Source organism: Oncorhynchus gorbuscha, linkage group LG08 (assembly GCF_021184085.1).
Source record: "Oncorhynchus gorbuscha isolate QuinsamMale2020 ecotype Even-year linkage group LG08, OgorEven_v1.0, whole genome shotgun sequence".
Lineage (NCBI taxonomy): Eukaryota > Metazoa > Chordata > Actinopteri > Salmoniformes > Salmonidae > Oncorhynchus > Oncorhynchus gorbuscha.
Genome location: NC_060180.1, coordinates 37,848,644 through 37,875,684, shown reverse-complemented (window position 1 = coordinate 37,875,684; position 27,041 = coordinate 37,848,644). Strand labels below are relative to the sequence as shown.

The following is a 27,041-nucleotide window of genomic DNA, read 5'->3' as shown; positions in this document are numbered from 1 at the left end:
AGCCTAAAACCCCAAACAGCAAGCAATGCAGGTGTAGAAGCACGGTGGCTAGGAAAAACTCCCTAGAAAGGCCAAAACCTAGGAAGAAACCTAGAGAGGAACCAGGCTATGTGGGGTGGCCAGTCCTCTTCTAGCTGTGCCGGGTGGAGATTATAACAGAACATGGCCAAGTTGTTCAAATGTTCATAAATGACCAGCATGGTCAAATAATAGTAAGGCAGAACAGTTGAAACTGGAGCAGCAGCATGGCCAGGTGGACTGGGGACAGCAAGGAGTCATCATGTCAGGTAGTCCTGGGGCATGGTCCTGGGGCTCAGGTCCTCCGAGAGACAGAAAGAAAGAAGGAGAGAAAGGAGAGATTTAGAGAACACACACTTAGATTCACACAGGACACCGAATAGGACAGGAGAAGTACTCCAGATATAACAAACTGAACCTAGCCCCCCGACACAAACTACTGCAGCATAAATACTGGAGGCTGAGACAGGAGGGGTCAGGAGACACTGTGGCCCCATCCGAGGACACCCCCGGACAGGGCCAAACAGGAAGGATATAACCCCACCCACTTTGCCAAAGCACAGCCCCCACACCACTAGAGGGATATCTTCAACCACCAACTTACCATCCTGAGACAAGGCTGAGTATAGCCCACAAAGATCTCCGCCACGGCACAACCCAAGGGGGGGGGGTCGCCAACCCAGACAGGATGACCACAACAGTGAATCAACCCACTCAGGTGACGCACCACCTGCAGGGAGGGCATGATGAGCTTTGAGGTCACTGTGGTCTTTAATACTGAGCTGTAGTCAATGAACAACATTCTCACGTAGGTGCTCCTTTTGTCCAGGTGGGAAAGGGTAATGTAATTTGTGGATCTGGTATGCAAATTGGGGTGGGTCTAAGGTTTCTGGAATGATGGTGTTGATGTATATACTTACGCTAGCGAAGGGTTTTCTCAACCGAGTAGGTAATCACTTGTAACTGCGTTAACGTTAACTGCGTTCATTAACGGGAGGTGCTACAGAGCATCCTGGTAACACACTTCTGAGACCCGAGAGACAGTGGCCCTTGTGTCGAACTGCACATCCAAGTCCTTTCCATACAAGGAATGTCTCTTTGTAATGCCATTTTTCCCCATTGGAGGTAGTGTAAGTTTGAACAACATAGCCTAGGTTTGAACAGCCTGTTTAGTGCCCTGCCTGGATAAGAATATGCTTATTTATCAGATTAAGCGTGAGTTTCCAATTCCTTATACAATGGCACATTTATAAAACACATACTAGACAGCTAGCACATAAGTCTGTGGCTAAAATACTGCTAGAGATACATGGAACCGCATTGCCACACGCAACAAACTGAGCATTCATGTTCATTGACACCCGTCTGCTCTGTTAAAAATGTTGGGAGTTGAGACATAAAAAGGGTATCGTTAAGGTCAAGTTCTCCTTTATTACAGTAAAATAATGCCAATATGTTTGGGTGTCCATATAACAAATGTCACACCAACCCTCAAATGCAAATAGCGAGTTGAAACTGCTTGTCAGACAGGATAGTCTTTCATCTTTGTTGTTGTGAGTGGCAGGGTGTGGGGCTTGGTGTCTGTGTGTGAGTGGGAAGGTGCACAGATCCCACAGCACAAAAGGGGCGAAGGAGACGAGACCAAAAAGACAACACATAAAAACTGAAAAAAATTAAACCTCAATTCTTGCGGTACAGGTGTTTGGAACATATTGAAACATACATTTGAATTAATTCGATATATCACCCAGCAGCAAAGATTTCAAAGTAACGATAACACACCTTGACACTCAGTCCATTTTCCAGAAGGCAAGAACAGTGCCATGCGCATTGAAGGAAGCTGTGGACAACGAGTTGGATATGCTCGAGGAAACAAAGATGACCAAATTCGTTCCAGAGAGTGTAACGATTATAAGGCCACCATCAACCAGAGTGTGAAAGAGGCTTATCCCTTACCAAGCACAGTGAGGGACTTAAATAGCTCAACCTGCTGGATGTACATCAGTCAGCAAGTTGGATCCCTTGCACGCCTACCAGTTGGATGCAGATTCTGAGAAAAACCTGACAATCAACACTCACCTTGGGCTGTGCAAGTATCGTCGCCTTAGCCACGGTGTCTCAAGTGCTACTTACCTTTTTTTAGTTGGTCATGGACCTACAAGGAATCACTGCACTGATCTCCCACATCATGGACAACAGATAATAAAACCCCATTGTGTTTGCTTTGCGGACACTATTGGACACAGAAAAGAACTAGGCCCAGATTGAAAAAGAGGCCCTGCCAATCTTCGGAGTCAAGAAATTACATAAGCATCTATACGGACAAAAGGTCATGTTGATTACAGACCAAAAGCCTCTTCTGGCTATCTTGGGACGCAAGTCTGCTGTTCTAACCTTAGCAGCATTGAGAATGCAAAGATTGCACTCCTACTCATGCCCAAATGGCGACATCGAATACAGAAAGTCATCTGTTCAAAGTAACACGGACGTGTTGTCAGGACTACCAAGAGAAGACAAAGACATATTATACTTCTCACATGTGGATGAGCTGCCAGTTTTTGCAAAATACTGAGCAAAGTACAAGAAAAGATCCTCTACTCAGCAAAGTGTGGCTCACAGTAAATGGGTGGCCATGCTACGTGACAGGTGAAACCATACTTCGTGAGAAGACACGAGTTGTCTAAACATCCTGGCACCTGTCGTATGACAGCCTTAGCCCGTAGCTACATCTGATGGCCAGAGTTGGACAGTGACATTCGGAAGGAAGTGCAGAGTTGCCAAACAGTACAGAAGATGCCGGCTGTCGCACCACTTCACCCTTAGAGAATTCACATTCGTTTTCACTGAAAAGGACAAGCAGAACTTTTTAGAGATCAACAGCTATTCAATGTGTTTGGAAGTTATTCACGTGACATCAGCAAACCTCATCAAAAAGCTACAAAGGATGTTCGCAGCCTACAGATTTTGCAAAACAAAATCATCCCAGACAATGGACCCCAGCTGGTCTCTTCAGATTTGAAACAATTCCTGAAAAACAATGGGATCAAGCAGACCCTTCTTCCCAACTACCATCCCGCCTCGAACAGCCAGTACTTAATTTGTGTAACATATACGCTGGGAGTCAGGAAGCAGGTGCAGAAGGGGAGTTTAATGATAAGGCAGGTGTACTGAGTGTGACCAAAACTGCCTGATTACTGAGGGCTAAATAAAGGGAGAGTAATCAAGGTGATGAGGCCAGGTGTGCATAATTGGGAGAAGGTGTTCGTAATGATGGTTGCCAGGACCAGTGGTTAGTAGACCTGCGACATCGAGCGCTGGATCCACCTCTCCTTTTTGGACTGTTTCATTTTGGGAACTATTTGGCCAGTATTTGCACTTCATAATTTATGTCCTTATAGAATCATAGCTGCGCAAAGGGTTCGGGGGGAGGGGGGTCCGCAGCACCCCTGATAGAGTTACAGATGTATGTTCAGAAATAAATTAAATAATTCAGAATAGCATAATTTAACCAAAATAGTTGATCAACTTCTAAATAGTCTTTTTGTTTTGAGAGAGAGAGAGAGAGACTTATGGCACTAGTGCATCGGCCATCACCAGCCAGTGAGTCAGTGAAATTGAAAAGCTTAAGACACATTTCCTCCTCATAGTGTAGCCTACAATATGTGTCTCCATATGCCTAGGCAATTGATGGATTTAAGACAAGGTTGTTTTCATTGATCTCAGTTTTATCAATGTCAAAGTAGCCTGTCATTTCGAATTCCGAGTTGGATGACCGCTCAAAACGAATTTTCCCAGTTGGAGCAAATGTTTTCTTCCAGACTTCCCAGTTGTCTTGAACACACTGACGTTGGAAGTCGGAGCTTAAAAAGATTATGCCAAAGTCCAGTCATGTAGAATTGCATGAAATGCGTTTATGAAAGGCCACATTTTTTCCTCAGACTCTAGGCCACAAAAAATGGTATCCATGTGTGACTCTACTGCTCTATGCCACTATGCAAATGCGATGATAAGGTGATCTCCTTTTTCCGGTACCTCAGAGGTCCCTAGGTCAGTGTTTACAACTTCCATGCAGTGACCCTTTAAAGATTCACTGGACATTTGAGAAGCAGTGCTGAAGGTCAGCAGCACTCCATATTTGGTTTTCACCTGGTTGAGTGTTTCAAATCTCTCATCCACTCTCTCACAGAAGAGTCGACCACAATGTTGAAGTAGTTGACTTCAAGGTTTTTCAGTGCGTCAGTCACTGGTTCATCAGGAGCCTCATAGCTGAAATTCCTCCGGCTGTTTCTCAATCTCTTCTCTTTCAGAACAGCCTCCACATTCATTTCTTAATAAATACTTTTGGCTGTTGTCTGGGCCTCAGAATCCAGTTATGTACTGAGGGAGGCCTTTGCATTTGAGATTAAATTCACTGCGATATCCAAATGCATTGAGGTGGATTAGAGGAGCTTGTTCACCTTGTTTGACATTGTCAGTATCTCACCCCATACGACACAGAAAATCAAGTAGCGGTAGAACCCAACTTCCTCTGCAAGTGCTTGTGCCTCCACTTTGGCCACAGGATCGTTGATCGTCTGTCTGGGTTCCAGTAATGCCTCCCAAACTTCAGAAGCCTGATACCTGTTTGCATGAACACTTTGGAGCCTAAACTCCCATCATGTGTCACTCCACACATCTTTGTGTGCCAGCTGAGAAGGTGAAGAGCTTTTACACATGCCCAAAAAACCCAACTGCATCTTTTGAAGATTTGGCAGCATCTGCAATGACAAGGTTTAGAGTATGTGCTCCACATGGGATGAACATGGTTCTGGGATTTCTTTTGAGCAGTCTGGCTTGTACTCCTTGGTGCTTGCCCTTCATTTTGGGCCCCACTATCATAAGCTTGCCCTCCAATCTTCAAATGGAATCTTCAACTCGTTCAGCTTAACTAAGATGACAGTGGACAGATTCAAGACTGTTGTAACCTCAACATTCACAAAGCCGAGGAAGTGCTCCTTGATCTCTGGCTTTCCCTTTAAAGCCACGCTTCTCAGAATAATGGACATTTGCTCCTGGTGACTGTCAGGTGTACAGTCCAAGAGAGAAGTACATTGAGTCTCTTACATGATTCACTATTGCTTCCAGAATCTTGTCACGCTCATACTGTGTGCGCTTCCCAAGGTGTCTCAATCTTTAAATTTTGCTGAGATTATTTTCCATAACTGGGTCAAATTTTGCCAGTAATTTAACCTCTTTTTAGGAAATCTCCATTATCTGGTTGGAAGAGCTTGTCTGATGAACCCCTGAATGCTAGGTTTCTTTCAGCCAGACACTCTGTGATACTCATTAAACATGCATGAACATCCAGCCATTTCTTTCAGCCTACAAATTAGTAATTTGTATCTGGTCAAGAGTCTGTCCCCGACTTAGGCGCAGATCAAGTTCTCTCCACTTAATCATATTATCTGTGTTCAGGACTACCCTCATGGTGTTTCAGAATCGCGTTGATATTTGACCAGTCATTCACGCCTTCCTTTATTATTTTGTAGGCTTTTGTAGAAAAGAGCTTACAGCAAAAACAATACACAGCGTTGTTTTTGAGTGTGAAAGCCAGCTCCTGGTAATCTATTCCCCATTTGACAACTGTCTATGTAATAAGCCTGAATGGAAAACCTTTTCTAGACTTGTCTGGACCTCTGCGCACTAACTTGGTCCTCATAAAGTCTGTTAAGCAGCAACTGTTCTATTCGGGTCTGAGTTGTTTGTATCTGATGGTGGCTGGATGTGGATCAACTGAGTCTGCTTGTACTGGCTGATGATCCAGCATCTCCTCTACTGACAAACTTAAGCATAGCACCTGTAAATTTAAGCTGCATATCAGGCCCATTCAGGCTCGCCCCATGGACCTCCCGGTCACGAACCCAGAGTCTCTGGTGACACAGCTAGCGCTGCAATGCAGTGCCTTAGCCCACTATGCCACTGCTTTCCATCTTGCATTAGTCCAGAGTTGTAACTAAACCTTGATTGAGAGACTAGATAATCATTGCCTTGTTTTAACATGATGTGCGCCTATGAGGAGTGCAATCACTCATATTGTCTCGACTGGTCCCCACAGAGGTTGCTGCTGGAAAGCGCAAGTTTCATTTTGTGCACTCGCATATGAACTCATGTTCACGCACGACACAGTTATCCTTTCCGAGCTGCAGTTTATAAACACCATTACCCGTTGGCGTTTATCAAAAGTAATAAATAGTTGTATTTCACTCTCACTTTTGTCAGGCACAAAGTCACAGAACACAGTCCTGGAAGTGGCTGGCAAGCGAGACACAGACAGACCAAGAGATATCACTGCCCAGCTAGGTTAGCAAGACAGACAGACTAGAGAGAGATGCACTGCAAGCTAGCACATCAACTTAACGTCACTGTTAACATCAAACTTGGAGAGGAGAGAACATAAGTTTACCTGATTGCTCTTTCCACAATTCACTGTGTTTTTTTTCTCTTTTTGTGATCAGAAGGATAGTTCTGCCTCATCCTCTCATCGAAGTTGTAAACATTGACACGAAGGGGAGACCGGCCCTTGCGTAATTTGCAGGGCCCTACACAACTTGCGTATAGGGCCGCCCGGCTCTGCCCAACAGACCGCTCCAGTCCTGACCACTCACCAATGTTCCCACACAGCAACCTCAGCCCAAGTCAAGTTGCTCAACCAGCACTGGAAACTTACCAGCTAAAGTGAACTCAAAGATTGCCACAAAAGTCTGCAGAGCGCAGGTACCCTGAAAGGAGCCGTATGGTTCCTAAAAAACTTGACCTGTAAATAAACCGAAACAAAAGAGTGCTCAGTTAAGAGACTGAGTTCAAAGACTAGAAAATAAAAAAACTAGACTAAAAAGGTAAAAGGAGACATTCTTAGTTCAGTTGTTGAAGTTTATTGAAAGAAAATATTTAAAAAGAAAATCAAAAGCATAAAAAAATACAATTAAAAAAATTTAAAAACCCGACCTCAAATTTGTATCTCAAACAGATCGTTGAGAAAATGATTGCTTTTGCCTCAGAGGATGATATCATGAACTGGCCAATCAGCGATCTACTGTCGTTGTAAGGACAGACGCTGGAAGATTAGAAGCAAGTTCAGGGAGTGAAGATTTAATGAAAAAACAGATAGGAAACAAACCACGGAGAGCGTCTGGACAAGGGAAATATAACAACATTAATGCTGACACAGGGATCAAACTGAGGAATAGACAGATATAGAGGAGGCAATCAATAAAGTGATGGAGTCCAGGTGAGTCCAATGAAGCACTGATGCATGTAACGATGGTGACAGGTGTGTGTAATGATGGACCGTCTAGCGCCCTTGAGTGCCAGAGAGGGATAGTGGGAGAAGGTATGACAGTTGCTGGTACGCCCACACCATCCCAACACACAAAAGCTGCTATTCAACATACCCAATAAAAAAAAGTTGGAAGGAAAACTATTTATCTTTAATTGTAATGAATTATTGGTCATATTTCATAGAAATCTGGAAGGACAGTTACTGTAGGGGAAAAAGTGTAATAGATTGGTCTTTAATACCACTTTAATACCACTAATACCACAAATTCCACACCAGCCTAGCCTGAAAATATTTTTCCTATCACAGATTGCCAGAACAATCCTCACATAGTACTTGAAGAAAGGAAAAACCCACTCACTGAAATATTCTTTACGTTTTAATGTACTGTATATATTTATTTTTTTGCAGGACAAATGCAAAACAAATGGACCTCGTTTCGGTGGCAGCCTTCATCAGCATTCTCACATAGTAACTTCATTGGGAGGAAGGATGTTTGACGTGCTTTTACTTTTTTTCATTTATTCAACATAAAGAATATTAATACTGTATTGGTATCTCAAAAGCACCCCTTTAGACATATTGTTTGTGACAATATACTCCAAACATGTCAAATGTTCAGTGTGGGGGCTCTGGTACTTTTAATGATATGACTCATTTTATACAGTGCCTTCAGAAAGTATTCATACAAAAATATATAATTTGCATAACTATTTTACACCCCTGAGTCAATACTTTGTAGAAGCACCTTTCTATTACAACTGAGTCTTTTTGGGTAAGTCTCTGAGCTTTGCACACCTGGATTGTACAATATTTGCCCTTTTTTAAATATTTTTTATTCTTCAAGCTCTATCACGTTGATTGTTGATCATTGCTAGACAGCCATTCTCATGTCTTGCCATAGAGTTTCAAGCTGATTTAAGTTAAAACTAACTAAGCCACTCAGGAACATTCAATGTCATCTTGGTAAGCAAATCCAGTGTAGATTTGGCGTTGTGTTTTAGGTTTTTGTCCTTCTGAAAGTTGAATTAGTCTTCCAGTGTCTGTTGGAAAGCAGACTGAACTAGGTTTTCCTCTGAGCATATAGCTTTATTCGGTTTATTTCCCCCTCTAAAAAACTCCCTAGACCTTGCTGATGACAAGCATACCCATAACATGATGCAGCCACCACCATGCTTCAAATATGAAGAGTGTACTCAATATTGTGTTGAATTTTCCAAACATAATGCTTTGTATTCAGGATAAAAGGCTCATTTATTTGCCACCTTTTTTTCAGTATTACTTAAATCCCTGAGCAGTTTGCTTCCTATCCAGCAACTGAGTTAGGAAGGACACCTGTATCTTTGTAGTGACTGGGTGTATTGATACACCATCCAATAGCCTCATTAATAACTTCACCATGCTGAAAGGGTTATTCAGTGTCTGCTTTTTATGTATGTAATTTTTTTACACATACCAAACGATGCCCTTCTTTGCAAGGTATTGAAACACCTCTGGTCTTTGTGGTTGAATCTGTGCTTGAAATTCACTTCTAGATTGAGGAACCTTACAGATCATTGTATGTGTGGGGTACAAAGATGGGGTAGTTTTTCAAAAAATCATGTTAACCCTTATTATTGAACAGGAAATGAGTCCATGCAACTTATTGTGCGATTTGTTAAGTATATTTTTACTGCTGAACTTATTTAGACCCACCATAACAAAGGGGTTGAATACTTATTGACTGAAGACATTACAGATTCACTTTTTTATTAATTTGAAAACTGTATTGTGTGTAGATCAGTGACACAAATCTAAATAATCAATGTTACATTCAGGCTGTAACACAACATGTGGAAAATGTCAAAGGGTGTAAATAATTTCTGAAGACACTGTACACAGAAATGGACATAATTGTCATGTTTTGTCATTAATTATCATGTCTTGTCCCTGTGCTTCCCCTTCTATTCGTTTCCCTCTGCTGGTCTTATTAGGTTCTTTCCCTCTTTCTATCCCTCTCTCTCCCCCTCCCTCTCTCACTCTCTCGCTCTCTCTTCTCTCTATCGTTCCGTTCCTGCTCCCAGCTGTTCCTATTCCCCTAATCAATCATTTAGTCTTCCCACACCTGTTCCCGATCCTTTTCCCTGATTAGAGTCCCTATTTCTCTCCTTGTTTTCCGTACCTGCCCTGTCGGATCCTTGTCTATATTCACCGTGCTGTGTCTATGTTTTGCCCTGTCGTGTCGTGTTTCCCTCAGATGCTGCGTGGTGAGCAGGTGTCTGAGTCTGCTAGGTTCAAGTGCCTTCCCGAGGCAACCTGCAGTTCTTGATCAAGTCTCCAGTCTGTTCTCGTCTTTACGAGTAGTATTATGCCTTTTGTTTTGTTAAGTATCTTACTGGATTAAAAACTCTGTTTTCGCCAAGTCGCTTTTGGGTCCTCATTCACCTGCATAACAATAATGGGCTCTATTTTCGGCTTGCGAAAGTGAGCACAATTATCAAATGCATGCTTGTTTGCAATTTCGACCTTTTACAGCAGTTGTTCTTCTACACTGAACAAAAATATAAATGCAACATGTAAAGTGTTGGTCCCATGTTGTTTCATGAGCTGAAATAAAAGATCCCAGAAATGTTCCATATGCACAAAAAGCTTATTTCTCTCAAATGTGTTTACATCCCCATTGGTGAGCATTTCTCCTTTGCCGAGATAATCCATCCAGCTAACAGGTGTGGCATATCAAGAAGCTGATTAAACTTCTTATGGCTGCAATCCCGTTAACGGGAGCGATATGTCAGCCAGTGAAAGTGGCTCAAACATACATGTATCTCATACCATTTTAAAGCTAATCTCGTTGTTAATCCCATCAGTGTCCGATTTCAAATATTCTTTACAGCAAAAGCACCACAAACGATTGTTAGGTCACCACATAGCTACAGAAAAACACAGCAATTTTTCCAGCAAAAGATTTCAGACAGTCACAAAAACCACAAATAGTGAAAATGAATCACTAACCTTTGATCATCTTCATCAGATGACAATCGTAGGACTTCATGTTACACAATACATGTATGTTTTGTTTGATAAAGTTAATATTTATCAAAATATGAGTTTACATTGGCGCGTTACATTCACTAGTTCCAAAAGCATCCTGTTATGCAGGTGAATGAGGACCCAAAAGCGACTTGGTGAAAACAGAGTCTTTATTCCAGTAAAGGAAATAGGCAATACTCCTAGACAAATCAGAGCAGAAAACAAAACATAAAAAACTAATTCCACTCGTAGTGACGAGGACAGACTGGAGACTCGACCATAAACTGTAGGTTGCCTCGGGAAGGCACCGACCGTAGCAGACTCAGACACCTGCTCACACGCAGCATCTGAGGGAAACAAGACACAGCACGGCGAACAATATACAAGGATCCGACAGGACAGAAACGGAAGACAAGGGGAGAAATAGGGACTCTAATCAGAGGGCAAGATACGGAACAGGTGTGAAAAGAATAGAAGATTGATTAGGGGAATAGGAACAGCTGGGAGCAGGAACGGAACGATAGAGAGAGGAGAGAGAGGGAGGGGGAGAGAGAGGGATAGAAAAAGGGAACGAACCTAAAAAGACCAGCAGGGGGAAAACGAACAGAAGGGAAAGCATAATGACAAGACAATATAAGACAAAACATGACACATCCAGTGATTTTGCAAAGCCACATCATTAAAACAGAAATACTCATCATAAATGTAGATGATAATATAAGTTATACCCATGGAATGATAGATATACCTCTCCTTAATGCAACCGGTGTCAGATTTTAAAAAACTTTACGGAAAAAGAAACCCATGCAATAATCTGAGACGGCGCTCAGAAGTAAAAATCACAATAGCCGCAACGATGGCGCCAACATAAACAAGAAATTGCGTGATAAATATTCCCTTACCTTTGATCTACATCAGAAAGCACTCCAGGAATCGTTTGGTATATCGTTTGGTATACATATCCAAATGCTCATTCTGGTCAGCGTTGCATCGGACAAAAACTTTAAAGTTATATTACAGGTCGAAGAAACATTTCAAACTAAGTACAGAATCAATCATTAGGATGTTTTTAACATATAGCTTCAATAAAGTTCCAACCGGAGTATTCCTTCGTGTCTTCATGAGCAATAGAACGCAAGTGGGTTCCATGAGGAATAAGCGTGATCAGAAAATGCCTGACTGCCAGTCACCTGATAGATTCTGCTCTCATTCAGTCCCACAACGTAGAAGTCTCATTCAAATTTCTATTGATGGTTGACATCTAGTGGAACCCCTAGGCAGTGCAACATCATTAATATCTCAAGGGGATTTCATTTTGGACTCTGGTGAATACATACTAAACTCAGATTTCTCACTTCTTTTTTTGATTTCTCCTTAGGATTTTGTCTGCTTTATGAGTTCTGTTATACTCACAGACATCATTCAAACAGTTTTAGAAACGTTAGTGTTTCCTATTCAATACTAATAATAATATGCATATATTAGCAACTGAGCCTGAGGAGCAGGCCGTTTACTTTGGACACCTTATTCATCCAAGCTACTCAATACTGTCCCCAGCCATAAGAAGTTAAACAGCATGATCATTACACAGGTGCACCTTGTGCTGGGACAATAAAAGGCTTCTCTAAAATGTGCAGTTTTGTCACACAACACAATGCCACAGATGTCTCAAGTTTTGAGGGAGCGTGCAATTGGCATGCTGACTGCAGGAATGTCCAGCAGAGCTGTTGCCAGATAATTTGATGTTAATTTCTCTATCATAAGCCACTTCCAATGTCATTTTAGAGAATTTGGCAGTATGTCCAACCAGCCTCACAACCGCAGACCCACCTGTATGGTGTTGTGTCAGGGGAGCTGTTCGCTGATGTCCACGTTGTGAACAGAGTGCCCCATGTTTGGCGGTTGGGTCACGGTACAGTATGGGCAGGAATAAGCTACAGACAATGAACACAATTGCATTTTATCGATGGCAATTTGATTGCACAAAGATACCGTAACGAGAGGCCCATGTCATTGAGCATGTTTGGGATGATCTGCATCGACGTGTACGACAGCGTGTTCCAGTTCCCGCCATCATCCAGCAACTTTGCACAGCCATTGAAGAGGAGTGGGACAACATTTCACAGGCCACAATCAACAACCTGATCAACTTTATGCAAAGGAGATGTGTCGTGATGCATGATGCAAATGGTGGTCACACCAGATACTGACTGGTTTTCTGATCCACGCCAGCACTTTTTGTTGAAGGTACTATATTTGTGACCAACAGATGCACATCTGTATTCGGTAAAATGTTTGAAAATATTGTATTTTAGTTGCTAAGGGCAGCCTGCAGTACCTCAGTCGGCTTTCAACTTCAGTTATTCAATGAGAGGGTGCAGCACTGAACTAGTCTGCAACGTCACTTTCTGGTGTAGCTCAAACGAAGCATGGTATGTCTCCATGAGACGCAATCTTAACTGACTTAATTTGTCTTCAATGCGCTATTGGCTGCAGTCCAAACGCAAAGTAGACAGCCCTTGGCCCTTGAATGGCGTTTTACATCGTCACATCCGAGTGTACTTCAAATGTCCCTTGCTCAAGCGAGGGAGAGTGATGATCAGAGAAGCAACCTAAAGCTATTAATGTACCTAGCAAGCTAGCTATCACTCCTGTCATCTAGGTAGCTACAGTTACCCATAGCTGGCTAGCTAGTTTTATAGTTTTGGTAATTTATTCCAATACATTTCAGAATTACACAAAATATGTTTATGAAGCTAGCTACGTTGTATAGGCTCCTTCCTATGAGACTACGCCAATTTGAGTGTCATTCTCATTTGCCAACTCTAAAATCAATGTCATCTATATATTTTCTTTAGCAAGCTAGCGTCATAATTATGTCTCACATGCTGAAAATGCAGCCGTGTTGATTACGTTTGACATTTCGTGGCCACCAGAGTTTGACACAACTACGGTTTGCATTAAACTGTGGGTCTTGTTATCAAAGTTCTTCACTCTCTAACTTGAGGGCCGAGGGGGCAATGTTTGTTTGTGAATTGGACCTCTACTTAATTAAGTTGGCAATCAAACTGCATCCAATTTTGACGGGGATCTCCCCAAGGGAAAGTGGCTAGGGCGACGGCTGAGGGGGTAAAATGAACTTGTTTGGACTGCAGCCATTGAGTCTTTAAATAGGAATGAATGGTGTCACGTGATCGATGGCTTTGTCCATTCATATATACAGTCATTGATTTCCACTCTTACCCCACTCTTTCCCAGGAAAAAGGAGGAAAATTCAGTGGGATGTTCAAAAGATCCTCCAAACCAGCAGAACACTCAGTACCTGTGCAGGTGATAATGATGTCAATATATTAAACTATTACAATGTATCTACACCTTGATTTGATGAAGTCTGACTGTATTGACCTAACATACATCCTATTGATAGGATCATTTGTCTATAAACACTGAGCTCTCAGCCAGCAACGTCAGCCTCAACAACAACACTAAGGTATGTGTGAGGCTGGGGGATTGATTGATCAATGGGCAAAATTATCAACTTGCCTCCTACTTTTTTTTCCAGGAGAAAGGAGGGATGTTCAAAGGAATTTTAAAGAAGTCTCCCAAGCCTTCCCGAGATGTAACACATGCTCAGGTGTGTGTGTCCATGTCTCAAGGCTTATAAATCCTTCTTTAATCTGTCTCCTCCCCTTCAGCTACACTGATTTGAAGTGGATTTAACAAGTGACATCAATAAGGGATCATACTCTAGCTTTCACTTGGATTCACCTGGTCAGTCTGTCATGGAAAGAGAAGGTGTCCTTAATGTTTTGTATACTCAGTGTATATTATCTTAACTGATATGTTTCAGAAATTGGAGGATATTGTATGAAAAATGTTTTTATGCACAAGTATATGTATTTTTAGAACACATGTACTGTTTACTGTGTCTCAGGATCATTTGTCAACAGACAGTGAGCTTTCATCCAGGCGAGGCAGCGATGACAGTCTCATTGTCAACATCAACACTAAGGTTTGTCTTCAGTTAACAGATTCCTCATTTGACTACTTCCAATGGCATACAGTAGGATCACCACTGACCTGCCCTTATTTTACAGGAGAAGGGGGGAGTGTTCAGTGGAATGTTTAGAAAGTCCCCCAAGCCCCTGGGGGCTAGGACACATTCTCAGGTGAGTGTGATGTCTCTTCAGAGGTATAGTTTACCTAACAGAAACTGTAAACAACCTTGTAACGGAATAGTAGTTTTTCACGTGGCAACATTGATAGTCACAGGTAAACCTAAAATGCATATTGTCATCTTTGTGTCTTTTAGGGTAATCTGGATGACCTATCTACTCACAGTGATCTCTTAGCCAGCACTGCCAGTCTCTCGGAAAAGACCTCGAAGGCGAGTCTTACCCATAAACTTAGCATAGTCCTCATTTTACTTTTATGATTTCTGCTTCACGTTGATTTATACTATTTGCTTGTACCTGTACTAATTCTCTGTATAATTATTTGACTCAGTTAGTCCTACTATATGTAGGGTATCCACCCACTCTATCTAGAGTCGGTGAAAATTAGCTTTGATGAAATTTTACTTCCTTATGTTAGAAAATACATTTAACCAAGACAAATATGATGATTCATGTTCTGAATTGTTCATTGGGGTCTTTCACTAACATTTGATGAACATTTATATCAACAAATTCGGATTTCGTAATGTACTACATCAGATAATAAGCACCGAGCTCTGTTGACAGAGCGGTGCAGCTTTCTCGCAACAACTTTTGAGGATATTACATGTTGTGGGGGTTGTCTTCAAAAAAAAATTATGCGGGTCACAAAAAGAGAAATTAGCTTGACACTAACTGAATTAAATGTAAAAGCGTTTGAAAATAAAACGCTTGCGGTATGCTCAGTGCTCCGTTGACATTTCACTGAGATACACTTGTTTTTGTGAGAAGCTTTTCATATTAATTTTGCATTACTATGAAAAGCGTATACTAAAATATGAAAATACCACGTCATGTCTCAAAATTGATATCTCTATATTGTTTTATGCCCTGCGGATTCAAGAAGACAGATCACGAGTTCAACTGGAAAGTAATGTGATCTGATTATAATAAACCAATGACTGTTCATCTGGGTAAGGGGGTGGCTCTAGACCATCCTATCAGGGCTGTGTATGTAAATATCTTCACATTTGTTTCCTGAGGTCCACACGATCAAAACTGAGCATTTCTAGGGCCAAAGGAGGCTCAGGGGAACAAAATATTGCAAATATATTTGGGAATTATTTTCATTAAATAAACACATACAGGGGTTTTATTAGACATGCAAAGCATTCTGAAAGTATTCAGACCCCTTCAATTTTTCCACATTTTGTTTCATTACAGCCTTGATCAAATATTTTTTTCCCTCATCAATCTACAGACACCCCATGATGACGAAGAAAAAAACGTTTTTTTAATCAATTTTATGAAAAATAATTTAACTGAACTATCACGTATTTCTGTTTATTTAAAAAAAAATGTTACAAACATTTCTAAAAACCTGTTTTTGCTTTGTTGTTATGGGAAAAGGTGAAGGGTCTAAATACTTTCTGAATACTTTTGATTTAAAAATAAAATGACAAAAACTACTTTGGGGTTTTAACTTTAGCTGACATAAAGCTGTGAAATTTTCCTTATTTTTGACCTGTTTTTTTCTGTCCTCCATTGAATTAGTCACCCTAATTTTGGCCATCCTACAAGGGTAAAAACTCTAATAGCTTTTGAACGAATTATGATAACGACATGAGGTTTGCACCATTGGTTTTCTTAGAGGATTATCTACACATTGGTTAAAATATACAGTTTTGATTGGACACCCTACTATATAAAAAGGACAACTAAACAATATCATCCAGTAGGCTTTAACTCCTCTAGATGCTTTTGATATTGATGATTGATGACATTTTATACTTTATTGCAGGATAAGGAAAGGGATGAAGACCTATCAGGCTCTAGGGAGAAACTCACCTTTTCTGACAAACACTTTGAAGCTAAGCAGGTGAGGATTTTGGTGGGGTTTATTTTTGTACTATTTTTGGTACTCTTTATACTTAAATTGGGAACTTCAGTTCTCAAAACATACTTAGTATTTATTTTTCATATAACAACTTTAGTGTTCAGGTCAAGTCTAAGGTACTTGTTCTCTCTCTGCGTGTGTCAGGGCGAACGTTCTACAAACAATGATCTCTCAGCCAGCAATGAAAGTTTATCAGAAAAAACCTGCCCACCAACCTACACCAGTCCTTACATACACTATATATACAAAAGTATGTGGACATCCCTTTAAAATGGTCGATTAGAATATTTCAGCCACACGCGTTGCTGACAGGTACATAAAATCATACACACTGCCATGCAATCTCCAAAGACAAACATTGGCAGTAAAATGGCCTTACTGAAGAGTTCAGTGACTTTCAACGTGGCACCGTCATAGGATGCCAGCTTTCCAACAAGTCAGTTCCTCAAATTTCTGCCATGCTAGAGTTGCCCCGGTCAACTGTAAGTGCTGTTATTGTGAAGTGGAAACATTTAGGAGCAACAACTGCTCAGCCACGAAGTGGTAGGCCACACAAGGTCACAGAATGGGACAGCCGGAGTGCTAAAGTGCCTAGCGCTGTTGTCAGTTGCAACACTCACTACCAAGTTCCAAACTGTCTCTGGAAGCAACGTGAGCACAATAAATGTTTGTCGGGAGCTTCATGAAATGGGTTTCCATGGACGAGCAGCCACACACATGCCTAAGATCACCATGCGCAATGCCAAGTGTTAACTGGAGTAGTGTAAAGCTCGCCGCAATTGGACTCTACAGCAGTGGAACTGGAGTGACGAATCACGCTTCACCATCTGGCAGTTCAACGGACTAATCTGGGTTTGGCGGATGCCAGGAGAACTCTACCTGACCGAATGCATAGTGCAACTGTAAAGTTTGGTGGATGAGGAATAATGGTCTGGGGCTGTTTTTCATTGTTCAGGCTAGGCACCTTAGTTCCACTGAAGGGAAATCTTAACGCTACAGAATACAATGACATTGTAGATGATTCTGTGCTTCCAACTTTGTGGCAACAGTTTGGGGAAGGTCCTTCCCTGTTTCAGCATGACAATGCCCCGTGCACAAAGCGAGGTACATACAGAAATGGTTGCCGACTGCGAGCCAGGCCTAATTGCCCAACATCAGTGCTTGACCTCACTAATGCTCTTGTGGCTGAATGGAAGAAAGTCCCCACACAGAAGTGTTGATGCTGTTATAGCAGCAAAGGGGGGACCAATTCCATATTAATGGCCATGATTTTGGAATGAGATATTTGACGAGCAGGTGTCCACATACTTTTTGTCATGTAATGTACCTTTTTTATCATTTATTAATAATATTGATGTATCTTACTTACTTAGAGACCCATGCAGATTTGCGGGAAGGATATACGTGTTTATATCAAATCAAATTTTATTAGTCACATGCTCTGAATACAACAGGTTACAGTGAAATGCTTACTTAACCCCTAACCAACAATGCAGTTGAATAAATACTGATAAGAAATAAAAGTAGCAAATAATTAAAGAGCAGCAGTAAAATAACAATAGCGAGACTATATACAGGGGGATACCGGTACAGAGTCAATGTGCGGGGGTACCGGTTAGCTGAGGTTATATGTACATGTAGGTAGAGTTATTAAAGTGACTATGCATAGATGATAACAACAGAGAGTAGCAGTGGTGTAAAAGAGGGGGAGAGGGGGGGCAATGCAAATAGTCTGGGTAGCCATTTGATTAGATGTTCAGGGGTATTATGGCTTGGGGGTAGAAGCTATTTAGAAGCCTCTTGGACCTACACTTGGCGCTCCGGTACCACTTGCCGTGCGGTAGCAGAGAGAACGGTCTATGACTAGGGTGGCTGGAGTCTTTGACCATTTTTAGGGCCTTCCTCTGATACCACCTGTTATATAGGTCCTGGAAGGCAGGAATCTTGGCCCCAGTGATGTACTGGTCCGTTCGCATTACCCTCTGTAGTGCCTTGCGGTCAGAGGCTGAGCAGTTGCCATACCAGGCAGTGATGCAACCAGTCAGGATTAGAGGTCGGCAGATTAATCGGAATGGCCGATTAATTAGGGCCGATTTCAAGTTTTCATAACAATCGGAAATCGGTATTTTGGGGACCGTTTTTGCCAATATATATATATTTTTTTACACTTTTATTTAATCTTTATTTAACTAGGAAAGTCAGTTAAGAAATTCTTATTTTCAATGTCGGCCTAGGAACGGTGGGTTAACTGCCTCGTTCAGGGGCAGAATGACAGATTATCACCTTGTCAGCTCGGGGGATCCAATCTTGCAACCTTACAGTTAACTAGTCCAATGCAATAACGACCTGCCTCTTGTTGCACTCCACAAGGAGACTGACTGCCTGTTACTCTAATGCAGTAAGCCAAGGTAAATTGCTAGCTAGCATTAAACTTATCTTATAAAAAAACAATCAATCAATCATAATCCCTAGTTAACTACACATGGTTGATGATATTACTAGATATTATTTAGCGTGTTATGCGTTGCGTATTTCATTTACATTACATTTAAGTCATTTAGCAGACACTCTTATCCAGAGTGACTTACAAATTGGTGCATTCACCTTATGACATCCAGTGGAACAGCCACTTTACAATAGTGCATCTAAATATTTTAAGGGGGGTGAGAAGGATTACTTTATCCTATCCTAGGTATTCCTTAAAGAGGTGGGGTTTCAGGTGTCTCCGGAAGGTGGTGATTGACTCCGCTGTCCTGGCGTCGTGAGGGAGTTTGTTCCACCATTGGGGAGCCAGAGCAGCGAACAGTTTTGACTGGGCTGAGCGGGAACTGTACTTCCTCAGTGGTAGGGAGGCGAGCAGGCCAGAGGTGGATGAACGCAGTGCCCTTATTTGGGTGTAGGGCCTGAGCAGAGCCTGGAGGTACTGAGGTGCCGTTCCCCTCACAGCTCCGTAGGCAAGCACCATGGTCTTGTAGCGGATGCGAGCTTCAACTGGAAGCCAGTGGAGAGAGCGGAGGAGCGGGGTGACGTAAGAGAACTTGGGAAGGTTGAACACTAGACGGGCTGCGGCGTTCTGGATGAGTTGTAGGGGTTTAATGGCACAGGCAGGGAGCCCAGCCAACAGCAAGTTGCAGTAATCCAGACGGGAGATGACAAGTGCCTGGATTAGGACCTGCGCCGCTTCCTGTGTGAGGCAGGGTCGTACTCTGCGGATGTTGTAGAGCATGAACCTACAGGAACGGGCCACCACCTTGATGTTAGTTGAGAACGACAGGGTGTTGTCCAGGATCACGCCAAGGTTCTTAGCGCTCTGGGAGGAGGACACAATGGAGTTGTCAACCGTGATGGCGAGATCATGGAACGGGCAGTCCTTCCCCGGGAGGAAGAGCAGCTCCGTCTTGCCGAAGTTCAGCTTGAGGTGGTGATCCGTCATCCACACTGATATGTCTGCCAGACATGCAGAGATGCGATTCGCCACCTGGTCATCAGAAGGGGGAAAGGAGAAGATTAATTGTGTGTCGTCTGCATAGCAATGATAGGAGAGACCATGTGAGGTTATGACAGAGCCAAGTGACTTGGTGTATAGCGAGAATAGGAGAGGGCCTAGAACAGAGCCCTGGGGGACACCAGTGGTGAGAGCGCATGGTGAGGAGACAGATTCTTGCCACGCCACCTGGTAGGAGCGACCTGTCAGGTAGGACGCAATCCAAGCGTGGGCCTCGCCGGATATGCCCAACTCGGAGAGGGTGGAGAGGAGGATCTGATGGTTCACAGTATCGAAGGCAGCCGATAGGTCTAGAAGGATGAGAGCAGAGGAGAGAGAGTTAGCTTTAGCGGTGCGGAGCGCCTCCGTGATACAGAGAAGAGCAGTCTCAGTTGAATGACTAGTCTTGAAACCTGACTGATTTGGATCAAGAAGGTCATTCCGAGAGAGATAGCGGGAGAGCTGACCAAGGACGGCACGTTCAAGAGTTTTGGAGAGAAAAGAAAGAAGGGATACTGGTCTGTAGTTGTTGACATCGGAGGGATCGAGTGTAGGTTTTTTCAGAAGGGGTGCAACTCTCGCTCTCTTGAAGACGGAAGGGACGTAGCCAGCGGTCAGGGATAAGTTGATGAGCGAGGTGAGGTAAGGGAGAAGGTCTCCGGAAATGGTCTGGAGAAGAGAGGAGGGGATAGGGTCGAGCGGGCAGGTTGTTGGGCGGCCGGCCGTCACAAGACGCGAGATTTCATCTGGAGAGAGAGGGGAGAAAGAGGTCAGAGCACAGGGTAGGGCAGTGAGAGCAGAACCAGCGGTGTCGTTTGACTTAGCAAACGAGGATCGGATGTCGTCGACCTTCTTTTCAAAATGGTTGACGAAGTCATCTGCAGAGAGGGAGGAGGGGGGAGGATTCAGGAGGGAGGAGAAGGTGGCAAAGAGCTTCCTAGGGTTAGAGGCAGATGCTTGGAATTTAGAGTGGTAGAAAGTGGCTTTAGCAGCAGAGACAGAGGAGGAAAATGTAGAGAGGAGGGAGTGAAAGGATGCCAGGTCCGCAGGGAGGCGAGTTTTCCTCCATTTCCGCTCGGCTGCCCGGAGCCCTGTTCTGTGAGCTCGCAATGAGTCGTCAAGCCACGGAGCGGGAGGGGAGGACCGAGCCGGCCTGGAAGATAGGGGACATAGAGAGTCAAAGGATGCAGAAAGGGAGGAGAGGAGGGTTGAGGAGGCAGAATCAGGAGATAGGTTGGAGAAGGTTTGAGCAGAGGGAAGAGATGATAGGATGGAAGAGGAGAGAGTAGCGGGGGAGAGAGAGCGAAGGTTGGGACGGCGCGATACCATCCGAGTAGGGGCAGTGTGGGAAGTGTTGGATGAGAGCGAGAGGGAAAAGGATACAAGGTAGTGGTCGGAGACTTGGAGGGGAGTTGCAATGAGGTTAGTATAACCTGTGTGTGTATAATCTGACTGAGCATACAAGTATCTAAGTATCTGACTGAGCGGTGGTAGGCAGAAGCAGGCACGTAAACATTAATTTAAACAGCACTTTCGTGTGTTTTGCCAGCAGCTATTCGTTGTGTGTCAAGCATTGCAATGTTTAAGATTTCAAGCATATCAACTCCCGAGATGAGGCTGGTGTAACCGAAGCGAAAGGGCTGGCTAGTTAGCTTGCGCTAATAGCGTTTCAAACGTCACTCGCTTGCTCTGAGCCTTGGAGTGGTTGTTTCCCTTGCTCTGCATGGGTAACGCTGCTTCGAGGGTGGCTGTTGTCGTTGTGTTGCTGGTTCGAGCCCAGGGAGGAGCGAGGAGAGGGACGGAAGCTATACTGTTACACTGGCAATACTAAAGTGCCTATAAGAACATCCAATAGTCAAAGGTAAATGAAATACAAATGGTATAGAGAGAAATAGTCCTATAATTCCTATAATAACTACAACCTAAAACTTCTTTCCTGGGAATATTGAAGACTCATATTAAAAGGAACCACCAGCTTTCATATGTTATCATGTTCTGAGCAAGGAACTTAAACGTTAGCTTTCTTACATGGCACATATTGCACTTTTAATTTCTTCTCCAACACTTTGTTTTTGCATTATTTAAACCAATTTGAACATGTTTCATTATTTCTTTGAGGCTAAATTGATTTTATTGATGTATTATATTAGAGTAAAACAAGTGTTTATTCAGTATTGTTGTAATTGTCATTATTACAAATAAAATAAATTCGGTATCGGCGTTGAAAAATCATAATCGGTCGACCTCTAGTCAGGATGCCCTCGTTGGTGCAGCTATAGAACCTTTTGAAGATCTGAGAACCCATGCCAAATCTTTTCAGTCTCCTGAGGGGGAATAGGTTTTGTCGTGCCCTCTTCACGACTGTCTTGGTGTGCTTGGACCATGTTTGTTGGTGATGTGGACACAGCTCTTAACCTGCTCCACTACAGCCCTGTCGATGAGAATGGGAGTGTGCTCTGTCCTCCTTTTCCTGTAATCTACAATCATCTCCTTTGTCTTGATCATGTTGAGGGAGAGGTTGTTGTCCTGGCACCACACGCCTAGGTCTCTGACCTCCTCCCTATAGGCTGTTGCGTCGTTGTCGGTGATCTGGCCTACCACTGTTGCGTCATCGGCAAACTTAATGATGGTGTTGGAGTCGTGCCTGGGCATACAGTCATGAGTGAACAGGGAGTACAGGAGGGGACTGAGCATTCACCCATGAGGGGCCACTGTGTTGAGGATCAGCGTGGCGGATGTGTTGTTACCGACCCTTACCACCTGGGAGCGGTCTGTCAGGATGTCCAGGATCCAGTTGCAGAGGGAGGTGTTTAGTCCCAGGGTCCTTAGCTTATTGATGAGCTTTGAGGGCACTATGGTGTTGAACGCTAAGCTGTAGTCAATGAATAGCATTCTCAAATTGGTGTTCCTTTTGTCCAGGTGGGAAAGGACAGCTGTGCTTCCCTTTGTAGTCTGTAATGGTTTGCAAGCCCTGCCACATCCGACGAGCGTCGGAGCCGGTGTAGATTCGATCTTTGCCTGTTTGATGGCGATTCAATCTTGTTTTGTTTTAGGGTGGCATAATGGGGAAGATGTTCAGGAATCCATTTAACTCCTCAACTCAGGTAATCCAATACTGTATAAAAATTACCAGACTGTCTGACCAAGTAGCCTTTCATTCTTCTTTATGCTTCAAGTAATGGTATTTATGATGAGATTGATAACATTCCTTCAATCGCAGGATAAGGAGAGGACTGAAGACACATCAAGATCAAGTGACAAACTAATGTCATCTGATAAACATTCCAATGCCAAAGATGTAAGCATTTTAGTAGAATGTCTTTCAGTACTCTTCAATTCTACAATATGGTATCTCAATGCTGAATATATACTGTTACTTACCTTTGATAGAGTATATTTTTTATATTTTTAATATGGCAACATAAACATTCAAATATTCAAATATCTGCTAAATGGCATATATATAAATAAAATAAAAAACTGAGTTTGTTACATAATTTATACGACACACACATTCCCAGCAGCCTTTGCTTCTCTCCAACTCCCACAAAAAAAAACAGGACCAGAACAGTGAGTGACTGTGTGTGTCCTTGTCAGGTCAAAAGCAATCTTATCCAGAGAGATAGGAAGGAAGGAAATGAAATGCCAGCAGTTGCTCCTAGACCCACTGAAGAGGTAGGCAAACAGATCAAACTGCTCCTCCTCACCGTATGTCTAATTTTATAACTTCTCTGCTAAGGTTGTCTGTCACTTCTCCTCAACAGGAGCTGAAGGGTACAGCCTTACATGACCGACTGAAGAAGAGAGAGATGGGTGAAAATCAGGTGTGGTTTACACCAGTCATGTTAATTTGTTGATGTATGTGTAAGAACATCTGTATGTAGCGTACCCGTATCTCTGTAAATTAATGCACAGGTTCGAGTGACTATATTTGTCCTTCTTGCTAATTCAGGCTAACAGGAATATGATCCCGAGAGAGAGGACAGAGAAAACTGCTGAAACTCCAGAGGTTCCTCCCAGACCTACAGAAGAGGTAGGCGATTGATATTCATATCTAAATTATCTGTATCTATCAGTTGTCCTGTGTAATAGTGGCTCATAGGCTGTGTTTAGACAGGCTGCCCAATTCTGATATTTTTTTTCACTAATTGCCATTGGTCTTTTGACCATTCAGATCTGAAGTAGGTCTGATGTGAAAAGATCTGATATGATTGGTCAAAAGTAGATCAGAACTGGGTTGCCTTTCTAAATGCAGCAGTACAGGAGGACTTTGTCTTCTGATTCCAGGAGATTAACATACCAGCCAGACTTGGTCAGCTAAAAAATCAAAAAGACAATCAGGTACACACACACACACACACATACAACTACCCTTGTGGGAACCTACAATTGATTTCCATTCAAAATCCTATTTTCCTTAACCCCTAAACCTAACCTTAACCGCTAACCCTAACTCTAACTTTGATGAGGCTGCCTTTCACTGGCCTCATCACCATTTTAAAATAGTGATGAAGTTTGTATTATCTCAAATGCTTAAGTGTCTACATGTGTGGTTTGGATAAAGTGCACTAGTCCATTGCCATGCATACCGTAGTTATCCACCAGTTTAGGTGTGCCTGACCTTAATTGTTTTTTAATGAGTTGATTGCTCCAGTTGAGTGCTTAGTTCACCCATGCTTTCAGTCTCCCTGAATCATATTCTATTTAATGTAGCTCTGTCTTTTCAACTAAAGTGTAGTTGACCAAATATGGTCATTTAAACTAATTAATGCAATTAACGTAAATCGTGTTTTCCATAGTATTTCCCGGTCTAATTAACAAAGTAACATTCAACTAATTAAATGTACAGTACATTCGCATTGGTTAATCATTATGGGCATTTGTGCTAATGTGTAAATGCTGTCCTTTTCTTATCAACTTTGAGTGTAACACCATTTTACATTATGCTCCATAGCAGTTTGTTTGTTGCGTCCTGTGTGTACAGTCAGTTGAGTTTAGCTGTTCTGGACTCTCTTTAGTCCCAGTAACGGGGAGAATAAGGCTCTGTTTAGAGCTAGAAATGGGGTAAATCCCTAGTTATGCCGTTTAGCATTTAGGCCTCGGTTTTTGCTGCAGTAGGAACCCTATTGAAGGACTGAGCTTTAGACTCGCCGTCATCTGTCATTTTTGTGAGTTTTCATATCCTGAATGTTGCTGCTATGGACAACTGTTTGTCAAGCCATGTTTCCTAAAATCCTACATTTGCAATAAATCAAGTGCTATTTTTCTACCACCATGGCTCCTCCTCATTCCCACCTATCACCTCCCTTGGCTACTCTGGGTCCACTATTCTACACTAACCCTAAACCTAACCACTAAGCCTAAAATATACTTTGTTCTTGTGGAAACCTGGGAAATGTCCCCACGAGGGAGAAACTTTTGTTTTACTATCTTTGTGGGAATTTCCGGTACCCACGAAGATAGTAATACAAGCCCACAAGTGAAGCACACACAGAGACTCACACACACACACACTCTTACTCTGTCATATTTTCTGTAATATGATTTTGTCTGACAATCTATCGGAATGACATTTGTTTGTTGGTTATTTCAGGACCAATCTGATGATCTTAAAGAGGGTGAATCTCTCCTCACTGGGGAAAAGGAGGAGGGAGAAGACAAGGACGGAGAGGTGATGGTTAACCCTACGGATAGCACAGCTTCCACTAGACCAGTGTTCCTTACTGTGGCCATGCAATCTTGCCAATATCAGGGTTTCGCTTTAATTTCGTTTGTTATTATTCCATTACAAAATACTGGTATTTTCCAGATTTTCTCACAATGTTTCTAACTTCCCTTTACTTTCCCTTTGAATTCATGTATATTGTTTTATTCTATTGTTCTTAGGCCAAGATGAGAAAACCGAGGCGACACAATCCGTTCATGCCACGCGGTGCAGGAGGCAAGGTAACATGTAAATGAGCTCCCATCATATTGTGTCCACTACGTTTCACTTCCTCCAGGTGTTAACCATAGTTTGTGTCTGGGTTTACAATATGTACAGTGCCTTCGGAAAGTATTCAAACCCCTTTACTTTTTTTATGTTACAGCCTTATTCTAAAATGGATTAAATAATTTTTAAAAGATCCTCAGCAATCTACACACAATACCACATAATGACAAAGTGAAAACAGGTTTTTAGAAATGTTTGCAAATGTATTAGAAATGAAAAACACATAAACCTTATTTACATAAGTATTCAGACCATTTCCTTTGAGACTTGAAATTGAGCTCCGGTGCATCCTGTTTCCATTGATCATCCTTGAGATGTTTCTACAACTTGATTGGAGTCCACCTGTGGTAAATTATATTGATTGGACATGATTTGGAAAGGCACACACACCTGTCTTTAAGGTCCCACAGGAATTTTCCGTAGAGCTGCGAGACAGGATTTTGTCGAGACACAGATCTGGAGAAGGGTACCAAAACATTTCTGCAGCATTGAATGTCCCCAAGAACACAGTGGCCTCCATCATTCTTAATTGGAAGAAGTTTGGAACCACCAAGACTTTTACTAGAGCTGGCAGCCCGACCAAACTGAGCAATCGGGGGAGAAGGGCCTTGGTCAGGGAGGAGACCAAGAACCTGATGGTCACTCTGACAGAGCTCTAGTGTTCCTCTGTGGAGATCAGAGAACCTTCCAGAAGGACAACCATCTCTGCAGCACTCTACCAATCAGGTATTTTATGGTAGAGTGGCCAGACGGAAGCCACTCCTCGGTAAACGGCACATGACAGCCCGCTTGGAGCTTACCAAAAGGAAACTAAAGACTCTCAGACCACGAGAAACAAGATTCTCTGGTCTGATGAAACAAGATGTAACTTTTTGGCCTGAATGCCAAGCGTCACGTCTGGAGGAAACCTGGCAGCATCCCTACAGGGAAGCATGGTGGTGGCAAAATCATGCTGTGGGGATGTTTTTCAGTGGCAGGGACTGGAAGACTAGTCAGTATCGAGGCAAAGATGAATGGCGCAAAGTACAGAGAGTACCTTGATAGAAACCTGCTCCAGAGCTCTCAGGACCTCAGACTGGGGCGAAGGTTCACCTTTCAACAGGACAATAACCTTAACTGTAACGTAACAAAATGTGAGAAAAGTGAAGGGGTATGAATACTTTCCGAAGGCA

At 42.6% G+C, this 27,041-nt stretch overlaps 1 protein-coding gene across 4 annotated transcripts in view; it reads left to right on the top strand.

Moving 5' to 3' along the window:
- Positions 1–27,041, top strand: part of LOC124041604 — a 38,003-nt gene that overhangs the window by 7,148 nt on the left and 3,814 nt on the right. For 2 of the 4 annotated variants that reach the window (XM_046359368.1, XM_046359367.1), the window contains exons 3-17: positions 13,601–13,672; positions 13,770–13,832; positions 13,905–13,976; positions 14,277–14,354; positions 14,440–14,511; positions 14,655–14,729; positions 16,298–16,375; positions 22,931–22,981; positions 23,098–23,175; positions 23,475–23,552; positions 23,642–23,701; positions 23,830–23,910; positions 24,165–24,218; positions 25,471–25,548; positions 25,764–25,823. In XM_046359368.1, coding sequence (XP_046215324.1) covers positions 13,601–13,672; positions 13,770–13,832; positions 13,905–13,976; positions 14,277–14,354; positions 14,440–14,511; positions 14,655–14,729; positions 16,298–16,375; positions 22,931–22,981; positions 23,098–23,175; positions 23,475–23,552; positions 23,642–23,701; positions 23,830–23,910; positions 24,165–24,218; positions 25,471–25,548; positions 25,764–25,823 — 1,050 coding nt within the window. The remainder of the gene's footprint in view (positions 1–13,600; positions 13,673–13,769; positions 13,833–13,904; positions 13,977–14,276; positions 14,355–14,439; positions 14,512–14,654; positions 14,730–16,297; positions 16,376–22,930; positions 22,982–23,097; positions 23,176–23,474; positions 23,553–23,641; positions 23,702–23,829; positions 23,911–24,164; positions 24,219–25,470; positions 25,549–25,763; positions 25,824–27,041) is intronic. The other 2 variants (XM_046359370.1, XM_046359369.1) reach the window with 2 other exon arrangements.